The sequence below is a fragment of the Myodes glareolus genome, chromosome 1, assembly GCF_982192425.1.
Source record: "Myodes glareolus chromosome 1, mMyoGla1.1, whole genome shotgun sequence".
Taxonomy (NCBI): domain Eukaryota; kingdom Metazoa; phylum Chordata; class Mammalia; order Rodentia; family Cricetidae; genus Myodes; species Myodes glareolus.
Genome location: NC_142026.1, coordinates 65,665,264 through 65,677,339, shown reverse-complemented (window position 1 = coordinate 65,677,339; position 12,076 = coordinate 65,665,264). Strand labels below are relative to the sequence as shown.

Here is a 12,076-nt window from a genome sequence, read left to right as displayed (position 1 = left end):
CTTCCTCTCTCCATCAGTCCCCCAGGAACCATCTGCAGCATGTAGGATTGGAGCTTGCCACCAGGGGTGGGGGCTTGCAATGCAGTTCCCAAAGATGACATCTCAATGCCCTGATACACCAGCTCCCTCCTGAGTCTGCCTGATACCGACATCCTAAAAATGAGAAAAGAGTCCCAACTGATGTATCCACTGACATCAAGATTGTGCCTTGCTCAGTTGTCCACTTATCATATTTATACTAGTTACACTGGAGTATATGCTTCTAAAACTCTTGACTCGCTCTGATCCCAGATTGGTAAGCAAACACTCAGCCTTTGGAAACTAACTCATGGCAGAAGATGTGGTTGTGTGCATGCCTGCAATGTACACTTACACACACATTCATGAATCAGCACACACTCATGTCAGTGTGTTGACCCTAAGTTTTCCTGACCATCTCTGAAAATGTCTTTCTCCACCAAGAACCTCATTAATAGGCCCAATTCCAGTTCTCCAGATGGATTCTTAATCAAACACAATGAGTTTAACCAACAAGCCATGGATGATAATGCCCTGGTAATCAGTTCTGCAAAAGTAGATTAAAGTGTGGGTGAGTTGATAGTGAAACCAGGTTGGCAGCCCACCCCAAGCTCTGAAATACCTATGGGCAGTGTGATGTAGCAATAGACTGAGCTCTTGTTTAACTGACATGTGGTGTTATTTGAAAATCTGCCCAAGGCCAATGCACACTGGCCTTCATTCAAGTGTTACTGAGGTCTTAGAATTGTTGAGACTTCAGTAAACTTAGACTAAGGAAACATTATAAGGTAAAGAATGTGCCTCAATAGTAAAATAGATGTGAATTCTCTTCCCTTCCCATGCATTTGTGAGTGTTGAGATCACAATACTCTTTAGCATAAACTTGAAAAAGAATACTTATGTATGTAATGTTAATTATTATTATCATTATTATTATTACTGCTTGCAACATAGTATAAATTTCCCCTTTCTCCCACCCTATCTTTGAAATGACAGTCTATCTTCAGCAAGTTTGTTATGTCCTCTCTCTCTCTCATGTCCCTCTGATCCCTTCTAAATCTCAACTGCCCACTAGCCAGATCTCCATCCTTTGTAGTGAGGAGCTGTGGGCAGGCCTGCTTTTTGCCTCACCCGGCTCCTGCACAGCTAGCTTAGCCCCAGAAATAATAACACACAAATTGTATGCATTTAAACACTGTCTGGCCCATTATCTCGAGAGAGTTAGTTACTGGCTAACTCTCACATCTTGATTAACCCATTTCTAATAATCTGTGTAGCACCACGAGGTGGTGGCTTACCAGAAGAGATTCAGCATGTCTGACCTGGTGGCTGGCTCCATGGCGTCTGCCCCATTGCCCTCTTCCCAGCATTTTGTTTTGTTTACTCTGCCTACCTAATTTTCTGTCCTATCAAAGGGCCAAGGCAGTCTCTTTATTGACCAATGAAAATAACACAATAGACAGATAACCCTTTTCCATCAATTCTTCCCTTTACCCTCATCCAACACTGGCTCAACGGGACAAGAAACTCATGGTGTAGTTTGGTGGGATCGTGGCAAAGCCCACGAGTCTAGGGGACACATCAATATCCTGGGGTGCCTGTGGGGATCTGAAGCAGAAATTCTGCAAGATGTTTGTGAGGAAGAGAAAGAGCTCCATTCTAGCCAGTCCTTCTCCGAAGCAGTACCGTTTTCCTAAAGAGAAGAGACAGGGAGGGTGAAGACAGTTCTTAATGTCATCCTTATAGCAAATCCCTGACTGTATTCTCCCCAGGAGGAAAGGCTGAGACCTTTAAAGAAAGTTCTAATCTCTAAGCCTCAGTTTCCTTTGTACTTGTGGTGAGTTGATCCTCACCAGGCTGTAACAATGAGAAATGTGGATTTCCTTCTCTACAGAGGTGCTCTCCAGTATGGATGCCATGTAGCAAGTTCCTTCCTTCCTTCCTTCTCTCCCTCCCTCCCTCCTCCCTCCCTTCCTTTGTCCCTTCTTCCTCTCTTTCCTTTCTCCCTTAATTTCTTTCTCTCTTTTTCTTCTTTTTTATTGATTTTTTTTGAGACAGGTTTTCTCTGTATAACAGCTCTAGCTGTCCTACAATTCCCCCTGTAGACCAGGCTGCCCTTGAACTCACTAAGATCCTCCAGTCTCTACCTCCAGAGTGCTGGGATTAAAGGTGAGTGCCACCACAGGCAACTGCCACATCTTTCTACAAACTTGTTGTGTGACCTGAGAGAGATCACTGACTTAGTTTGAGACTTTATTTCCTCTAATCTATCTCTACAGTTTGACCATCACTTCTTCAGGGTTCAGTGGTTGGAAAGTATGGGAGTTGCAGCTGACTGGCTAAGAATTTGATCCAAGAGAATTTTTCAAGATGGAGAGATAAGGATGAGTTATCTCTGTTGGTGTGAGCAGTGGCCTGGAACTAGACAGTGCCCTCTTACCTATGGAAAAGGGTACAAATGCATCACTTTTCTTAAATTGCCCCTTGTCATCCAGGAAGTGATTTGGGTTGAAGTCTTTGGGGTTGGAGAAGAACTTGGGGTCCCTCAGCACAGAGCCCAGCATAGGAAACACTTCAGTGCCCTGTCGAAGAGGAAGGTTTGGTTGATAAGTTTGATTTGTATGAATGTCCTGTTGGCCCATAGGGGTGATATAAATATAATATATGTGAACTGAGGGGGCTTTGAGGAATGTGAGGTCATCATCCTTGAGACAGGAGATATGGGGCTCATGTTATAGGACACAGGATGAATGGGTGACATGGGATCTGTGGTCTATGGTGGGAGGTTGAAGGATATGCACTTCATGTCTCTCAAGTCAAGAATTGAAGGGTATTGGATTTATGTACCCCTAAACAGGATACATGGCAGACATGTCACTCCTGTCTCTGACAGGAGATCTAGGTAAATTGAGTTTATGTCTTGATACTTGATGATTGAGAGGCATGGAGTTGAAACATCTGGGTTAGAAAGTCTAGGGGGTGGACCCAAGATATAGGAGATTCTATGTAGGGGGCAGGAGGGATGTGGTAGCAAAGAAAGACTGTCACTGAGAAAGTGAGAGAGGGCTGGGTGGTTTCTAATGAGGAAGGGGTCCAGCAGGGCCATGAAGAGGGTTGGAGATTACTATAGGCTAGGTGAGTCAGCACCTTGGGGATAAGGAAGTCACGGAACTTGGTGTCCTTGGTGACTCTGCGAGCCAGGCCCATGGGGATCATGTCTCCAAATCTCTGAATCTCATGGATGACGGCCTCCGTGTAGGGCATCTTCAAGTGGTCCTCATATTTGGGCTGCCGGTTCTTGCCAATCACCCTGTCAATCTCCTCTTGCACTTTGGCTGAGAAGAAGAGGCATGTGCTTAGGAATCCAAGAACCTCACCCTAAGGATGATAGTGCAAAAATGTAGAACTGGACGGAGGCCATTAAACAGTGTATGACATTGTCAATCATTTTCAGTACATGTGAGTCATAGGCATTGTTAGATGAGGTTCATGTTAACTGGGTCATACCAAAATTATGTGAGAATTGTGAGGAAGGAGATTTAAAACAGGGTCTTGGGAACAGGGAAGTGGATCCTTTGAGGTTCAGTTGAGCAACATACCAATTGATTTAACAATTAGAGGCTGGGGCCCACCAGCTCTCTCTCTCTGTCTCTGCAGAGAAGGGAGTAGCTAAGAGTCCATTTTCTTGAGAGAGGTTGGGGATGATCAGAGAAGCATGTTTAGAAACTACATCATTCCCCTTGCAGTCTTACCCTGTATATCTGGGTGCTTCATGAGCAACAGAAAGCCGTAGCGAAGGGTGGTGCTGACAGTCTCTGTACCAGCAAAGAAGAGGTTCAGTGTCGTCAGCACTAAGTTCTTCATATAGAACTCTGTATTGGGGTTCTTCTTCTCCTGCGGGGAGGAAAGTATTCAAGTCCAACCCACTCTGTATGCTCTTGGCTCCCTTCTGTTTTACCCCTTTTCCCTGCCCTAATTCACTTCTCTTTGACCCAGACCTAAGGTGAGAAGAGGATTCAGGCTATGACAGCTTCTCTTCATGTTCCAGAGCTTTGGAAGTGATCCAGTGCCATAATCCCATGTTCGTCTGTCAGTGAGAACTTAGTTGATTGTCTTAACTTTAATGACCAATTTAATTGTCAGTTTTTATTTAATGTGCCTTGGTGTTTACCAAGGGTGTGATGTTCCCTGACTGTTGTTACAGATAGCTGTGAGCTTACATGTCGGTGCTGGGAATTGAACCCAGATCCTCTGGAAAAGCAGCCAGTGCTCACAACCACTGATCTACCTCTCCGGGCCTCAGACAATGAGTTTTCCTATTTCTTAATTATAATCCTTAATATTCTCTTAAAAAATGCACCCCTCAGTCCTTTGCACTTCAGAGTACATGAAACTGCATCTTGGCCAGGCACCACACACTGATAATCCCAGCCTCCAGAAAACAGACCTAGGAGGACTGCCAGAGGTTTGAGGCTAGCCTGGCCTTCGTAGCAAGTTTCAGGTCAATCAGGTCTACATTAGCAACATTCTGTCTCAAAACCAACAATGACAAAATCTCCATGTCTGATACAAACAGGTAGGAGGTCACAGTAAAGCTCAGGTCACACAGATGTAAATGGCTATGAGTACAGTCAAAGGCAAATGCTTTGTTAGCGGAAAGCACCATCTTCAGTGAGGTAGGATGCACAGCCTTCTTACTGTGATATCAGGCAGGTCCCCTATTTTCACATGGCTGCAGCCTCCTAGTTTGCAGAATGGGAGTTGAAACACAACCTTTTCCAAGAGTTGTGGGTAATAAAAACATGAATAAAACTAAGCCTTTGAAACAATGCCTGGAACATGGCAGCTGTGGACACTGGCTGCTCTCTCAGGCTGTACACCCTCCTGAGAAGAAGGGGTAGTGGATGGAACAGTGATGTTGAATGAGGATTATAACCAGGGGACTGATGATCTGTACTCTGTTAACTTCCTCCTATCTGTCCCTGATTTCATCCTACTTGGCTGTGTTGCCTGGCTTCTGGGTTTACCTGCTGCATACGGATGAGGAATGAGTCAATGAAGTCCCTTGGGGAATTGGGGTCCAGGGTACTCTGGTTCTTTTCCACCTTCTTGGTTACGAAGTCTTCCAGCCCTTTCAGTTCCTTGAAGGCCTGTTGCTGTGGCCCTGGCAGGTGCTTCATCACCGAAGAGAACATCTCGTAGAGCTGATGGTGGGAAGAGATGAGAAGTCAAAGCAGTTGTCACTAGACAAAACTCAATAAATGTGCCATGTGTCTTAGGATAAGGGATGTTCACATCACCTGTCCAGGAGTTTAGACATTCAGGTGGGGCTGTGTGGCAACAGAATTCTTATAGTTTAAGCCGAGGGCTATTGTTCAAGGTTTTAAGTGAGATGGATTTGGGAACACATGCAGGTTTGGGGTGTTCAGGTGAGACTGGGGTGGGAGGAATTCAGTTGTTGGGTAGGATTTACCTATGTAAATGTTTACGAGGTTGGGCAGGAGTTACCTATGTAGATGTTTACGAGGCTGGGCAGGAGTTACCTATGTAGATGTTTACGAGGTTGGGCAGGAGTTACCTATGTAGATGTTTAGGAGGTTGGTGACTTCAGCTAGGGACAGCTGTTCTTACACTAATGGGGTTTGGATTGGTGAGTTCTAACAGGCCTTCCAACATTCAATGAGTGCTGGGTAGTCACAATAGATAAATTACACAATCAACCTAAGTGTCCAAAAGCAGCGTAATGGAGAAGAAAGGTGTAATCCATAAAGACAACTTAATTATTTTTCAGCCATTAAAAATACAGTTATGGCATTTTCAGCAAAGTGGGTCTACCTGGAGATAACTGTATTAGGCAAATTTAACAAGTTTTAGAGAAATAACTCATGTATTTTTTTTCATTTGTAGTAGACATATATTAAATCATGTGTGCACATATCTATGCATATATGTGTACATGTGTAACACTTGGAAGTTAAAAAAACTGTCTGAGGGAACAAAGAGGACTAAAGGATAATAAGGTTTGAGAAAATGGAAGGTAGGGGTCATGGGGGTGATTGACTCAATACACAATATATGCTTGTCCAAAAAATATTTAAAAAATAGGTATTTTAAAATAGTGCTGATATTCACATGTTCACCTGCATTGCTATTCAAATGACTGCATGGAGGACCCCACTTAGATGTGTGAGTGAGTTGTGGGTGGACTGGGGTGTAGAAATTTTGCTTAGAGATGCAGAGGTTTAGATATTTCCATGGCTGAGTAAAGAGCTCATCTACATAGTCCATGGACTTGCTCTGCATGTTTTGCAGATGGCACATGATTTGGGTGACCTGGATTTTGCAGCATCAGGCACTTGGAAACTGAAGGGGCTGGAGTATTCAGCATGATTTCCTATAGCAACCTTGGTTAGAGAGTGAAATAGAATATCATGGTAATGTCTGCCCTGCTGAGACAGCTCTCTCTCTCTCTCTCTTCATCCCTCCTCCCCCTCTCTCTTCCTCCTTCCCTCCCGTCTATCTTTCTCTCTCTCTTCTTCCCTCTCTTTTTTTCTCCCTCCCTCTATCTCTCCCTCCCTCCCTCTTTTCCTATCTGTCTCTCTGTGTGTGTATGTCTGCTTGTACTGCTGGCTCTGATTTCAGGCACAGCTGTAGAGACTGTGTATTGCCATCAGTTCAGGCACAACTGAGGCTCCTTTGAAGGTACCTATTGGAAGGAGGTTGTCAGTTTTGGAGTGAGCTGGCAGCTATCGTCTGGGGGTGGTAGGACAAGGTGAAACAGGTTACCTGCCCGGTGGAGGTAGATGTGAACTGGAAGCTTCCCAGCATCATCCTCAGCAGTGACAGGAACTCTTTGTCCTCATAGTCAAAGCGGTCCCCGAAAACAATGGAGCTAATGACATTGGACACTGTTCTGCTCAGGTAGAAAGTAGGGTCAATGAGAGCACCTGTTGGTAAGGAGGAAGACGGAGAGCGAGATGTTGGAGCTTGAAAAAGACTTCCATGATGGGATAGCATCAGATACTTTGTATCAGAGAATTCAAAATGAGCACTTGCTGCAGCCTGGAGTCCTCCAACTCTGCCAAAACCCAGACGCCAGGTCCCACAGCAGGACCAGAACTCTCTTCCCTATCCTAGTTCCCATTCTGGATGTTGGTGCTATTTTTTCTAGGGTGTCTTCCCCTGGTTTGGTCCTGAGAACTTGTGAAGCTCTGCTTACCATTTGTCTTCCTGAATGCCTCCAGGAGAAAGCCTGCCTCCTCTTGGATGCGCTCCTCAATGCCACGCTTGCCCACACCGAAGTCCCGCAGTGTGGCAATGGAGAAGCGCCTCAACTGCTTGGCACGCTCCCCATTGCTGAGAGCCACACCTGAGAAGGAGAGTGAGGAACAAGGAGAGGTCAGAGAAGAGGGATGTGACTGAATACTGACCACCCTTGGGATGTTCCCCAAGAGCAAGTTAGAGAACAGAATAAAAAGGGAGGACAGATGCCAGAGGCGCAGAGACAGAGGGACAGGGTACAGGGAAGAGAAGGGAGATTGGAGAGATCTGGGTGTAGATACAGTTGTCAAAGAATTGTAATTGAGAGGGAATAATTATAATAATAATTATAATAAGTGAGGAAAATAGGGAGAGAAGACAAAGAGAGTCTGGGAAGAAACAAGATTTCTGCCATGATATTGGGCTTGGAAACAGATTTCTGTGATGCACAGATTTCTTTCTGTGAAAGAAGAAATCAAAGAAAGGAAGAGAGGCAGAATCCAGGCAATCACAAAAACTATGAATAATGGGATAGGGTGGGGGAAAACTCCGGAGTGTGTTAGAAGCACGGGATTCAGATAGAAAATTCCAAGACGCAAGACAAGGCATGGGTGTTTTGTGTGTGGTGAGGAAGGGGATCAGGAGAGGAGGCAGAGAAAGACAGGAAGATTAGGAAGCAATGTGTCCAATAACCCATACAGCAGGAGGCAGCGATGCAGATGGAAGAGTCAGGGAAACTGATGTCTTCCAATTGTTCCCTACCACATTCCCCTACATCTTGTCCCCCTCACCATGGCCTTGGAAGAGCCAGTCAAAGGTGGCCTGCTCGCCACGCCCACTGAATTCCTCAGCTTGATCCACCAGAGCCTCCTTGACTGCTTCCTGTCCACATAGTACCACAATTCGGCGAGGCCCCAGGTGGATGGTGAACACGGGACCATAGCGTTCGCTCATCTGATGGAGGAGGATGAGCAAAGTTAGAGGAGTAAGGTGAGACTTTGATAACAGCTCTGGGATTCATTTCTCTTCAGTTCTATCAGCTATCAGATGGGTCGCCCCAAGATGTGGTCTCACATGCCTCGGAGTTGGTTGCTGCCTCTTCACAATTCCCCCAATCTAAAATTAAACCCCCTAGGGTCAATACCCTACCACAAAGCCTCTATCAAAACTGGGCATCCCTCCGTGCCCCATTCTACTTTTTGCCCTGCCCGGTGGCACCTTCATGAGGGAGTTGTACATCTGCTCTGTGTTCAGCTGAAAGTAGTTCCCGATGAAAGGCAGTGGGGTGGGTCCTGGAGGCAGCTTCCCTGAAAATTTCCTCTGCTTCCAGACAGACATGAAGACCAGGACAATGAGGAAGGCCAGCACAGTCACCAGGAGCAGTCCCGAGGTCAGCATGGTGGCGATGTGGGTGACAGACAGATGGTAATGGCTGAATTGGTTTGTTTTTATAGATGCTGAGGTAGAAGGGTGACCTTTGGCCTTGATTGTGCAACTGCCTCATTTCACCTCCAGACTACCACCCCCCACCATGCAACTAGCTTGAGACACAGCCAACAGTCGAGGAGGAGGAGAAGGAGGAGGAGGTCCCATGAGGAAGTGGACTGAATTTGTGACATCTGAGGATGAAGTACTCCAGGGCTCAGTGTTACAGAGGAAAGAGACAGTAGACAGAAGCCAGAACCGAATCTTTCAGAAAATTTGTATTGGAGATACTTCTGAGCTCTGGGTGTGGGTACTCCTGGAAAGGGACCAAAATGATGTCATATTAGGGTCTCATTGGCTTGAAACAGGATGAATGGCTATGAATTTGGAAGTTTGTTTTCTTCCTTGTTTGAGACAAGTTCTTACTATGTAGTCCTGATGGCCTGAAGGTCAATACGTAGATCACAGAAGTCTACCTGACTCTGCCTCCTGAGTGCTGGAATTATAGGCCAATATCACTACCCCTAACTCCTGAGCCTTTCAATGAAGAGAGTTCTGGATTTAAGGAAGAGGAGATTTCAGGGCTTTGGGGTTTGGATCTTGAGGCAAGACTGTGGATGAAGAGTACCTGGGAGAAACACATGAAAATCTTAGCAGGTTCTTGAAGTCAACTCCTGTACCCAGGTGGGGAATACTTTGGCTTTGGCCCTAGACTATCTTTGATACCCAGAACCTCTAGGGAAGTTCCTAAGGCTAGGGTTGGAATGTAGGATCTGAATAAGTTGGGGAAGACCAGAGTCCTATTTCAAAGGAACTTTGCACAGTTCTAGAGACAATATCTGAGGATCATGGTCATTAGAGGATCTGTCATTGAAGAATGATGACAACAACCACCAATACAGTAGAGAAGTTCTAATTTACAAAATCACCCCCCTTTCCTAACCAGATACTTAGGAAAGCCACCAGCTTCACTGACTCATTGCTGTTGTAATTTACAAAAATTCCCTATTTTATATATGGAATAGAACACAGAGGGTGGCATGGGGTGTCCATATGTGAAAGCCTGCAGCTAAGCCATCAAAATTCTCCTTAGCCCACATTTTTAGTTTTCTCTTTCTAGATTTCTTTTCCCAGCCAGTGGAAAGAGAACATGAACAGGATCATAACTGGGGTATTATGGTAAGTGGACTGATGCCTGCATTGCCTGGGGGAATGTTAATAGCAGTCATCCAGCATGGGAAACAAAAAAGGACCCTAGGATGCTAAAGGTGGCCACAGAGAAGGGATTAGTCCACTGTTCCTCCACATTGAATTTTTTTTAATAATTATGGTAGTTACCTTTTGATAAACCTGTACTCCAGTAAGATTATGTGTATCCCATCTGTGGAATGTTAATAATTATGGAATTGTCACATCCTCAACCTCACTGAGATTGCTAAGATCATAACGGAGTTGTATTTTGACTTGCTTTTCTCTTCATTGCCTGGCCCACCTCATTCTAGGAGTAAATTGGGGACAGGATGGGTACTGAAATTGGGATTTGCAGTGGACAAAAGAAAAAACACTGACAGTTGCTATGTCAGTTTCAAGCAGACGCAGGAGGGAGGAGGATGAGGTTGGCATTGAGATTTTCCCCAGAAAGCACTGAGGCCAGAAAGAAGTTAGCACTGAACTTGACATCAAGGGGAGTTTAGTAGAATCACCTCTTAGGTTAAGAGGGACCTTGAGAGTGGAGGTAAGATGTCACTGGAATTACCTGAGTCGAAGGCATAAGAGCTGCATCATGCAAGCTCTGGATTTGCTTCCAACAGATTCTGACATAAACACCAGGTACTTGCTGAGACTGACTTCAACTAGACCCTGGAAGGGACCTCTGGTGGACACTGGCAGGCTTTGATAGATGGACCATTCATCATGGTGCCCTAGCTTTAGACAAGTGAAGTTGGATGAGACTGGAAATTCTCTAGCTGGCATGTTGCTCATTTCATTCTAGGCTGTTGGATTCTGAGACAGATTGGGGAGACACAAAAGGCAGCCAAGAAAGCTATTTGTTGAGTTTGGAGGGGAAAGAGGCAGAGAATGGGATTAGCCTAGGCTTGGCAGGTGGCATTATCTCCTTAATCCTTAATACCATCCTGTACCTGCACCAGCCCCAAACCTGGAACTCTCCTTCCCCATGTTTCCACTTGAATAGGAGAAAGGGAACCATTTTGGAGTCTTTGTTTCTCAGTGAAGGTGGCACCAGAAATAAGCCCAAGTGTTCAGGAAGGCTCCCATAATCTGTACAGGGGATGGGGTAGGAGGACCAGAATGGGAACTGAGTTTGAAAGCTCAAAAGAGATCAAGTGTATTTTCTCTTAATGATTTTTGTGGGCCCATGAATGTCAGAGCAGAAACTGAAGTCATGTGGGAGAAACATGGGCATTCAAACAAGGGGTGGGTGCGTGCAGTCACCTGGTAGAGACATGTGCAAGTGGCTGTATCTTAAGACAGGCTTCCAGAGTAAGTTAGTGGTGATGCAGAAAATTCTCTTGGATGGACCTCAGTTACCCATTCTGGTTGAGTGAGTAAGAGCAAGGGTAAGGCATAAAATGGAACACTAACTTGTGCAGATACCATCCTCTATCAATTCATAGCCCAGTCAGTCTCCCTAAATTCCTCTCTTTTGTTGTGTTTCCTTGAAGATCTGAATTCATTGACAAACTGAATTTTAGGGGTTCTAGGACTGAGTTTATGTATCTCTGGGTAGTAATATATGAGTTAATACATAAAACCAACAAATATTAGTTAATTTTTTCCAAGTATTATTGCAGCTTATTAATCTATAAGAAAAAAGAGATGGATTGATGTTACTCTAAACCTCAATCTGTCTTTTGCAATCTCTGATTTTTATTGTCACATAGAAGGTCCAGCAGTATAAGACCATTGTCAGGTGTTCTCCCCCAGAATTCTCTGCCCCACACCTTCTAGCACTATGAAAGTTAGCCAGCAAGGAGACAATTCCTGGTCAATTCAAGATTTATCTCTCTATTTCCTGCAGCCAAAGTTGGTGGTGTCTTCAGCAACAGTGTCCTAACATCTAGTTATAAGGGGGGGGGGGGCAGAACTATAGCAACAGCCTGTCTTGTTGTGAGTGCCTCTAAGGCCAGAAGAGAGTATTTGAGAAAGCTCCCTCCCCAACACTTATTTACTGAAGTCAATCATTACTACCCTTCTACCTCTGCAGTTGTGATTTGGAAATTTGTTATTGAAGACTGGTTCTCTATTGGGCAACTTCTGAGCAAGCATAGATTATGATTAGATGTTTAGACTGTTCTGGATGGAGCTGAAGCCTGCACAGGACATTGCCTTGCTGTCTATCTTCCCTTTCCTT

General features: G+C 44.9%; 1 protein-coding gene across 1 annotated transcript; it reads right to left on the bottom strand.

Moving 5' to 3' along the window:
• Nucleotides 1-1,196: 1,196 nt before the first annotated feature.
• On the bottom strand, nucleotides 1,197-8,719 carry LOC125401830 (cytochrome P450 2A3-like). Its single transcript, XM_087908667.1, has 9 exons — nucleotides 8,497-8,719; nucleotides 8,070-8,232; nucleotides 7,238-7,387; nucleotides 6,805-6,965; nucleotides 5,046-5,222; nucleotides 3,771-3,912; nucleotides 3,166-3,353; nucleotides 2,459-2,600; nucleotides 1,197-1,711 (listed from the first exon to the last, which is right to left on the bottom strand). Exons 1-9 carry the CDS (start codon nucleotides 8,674-8,676, stop codon nucleotides 1,530-1,532), a joined length of 1,485 nt encoding a protein of 494 aa, XP_087764793.1. The 5' UTR covers nucleotides 8,677-8,719; the 3' UTR covers nucleotides 1,197-1,529.
• Between the last annotated feature and the right edge of the window lie 3,357 nt (nucleotides 8,720-12,076).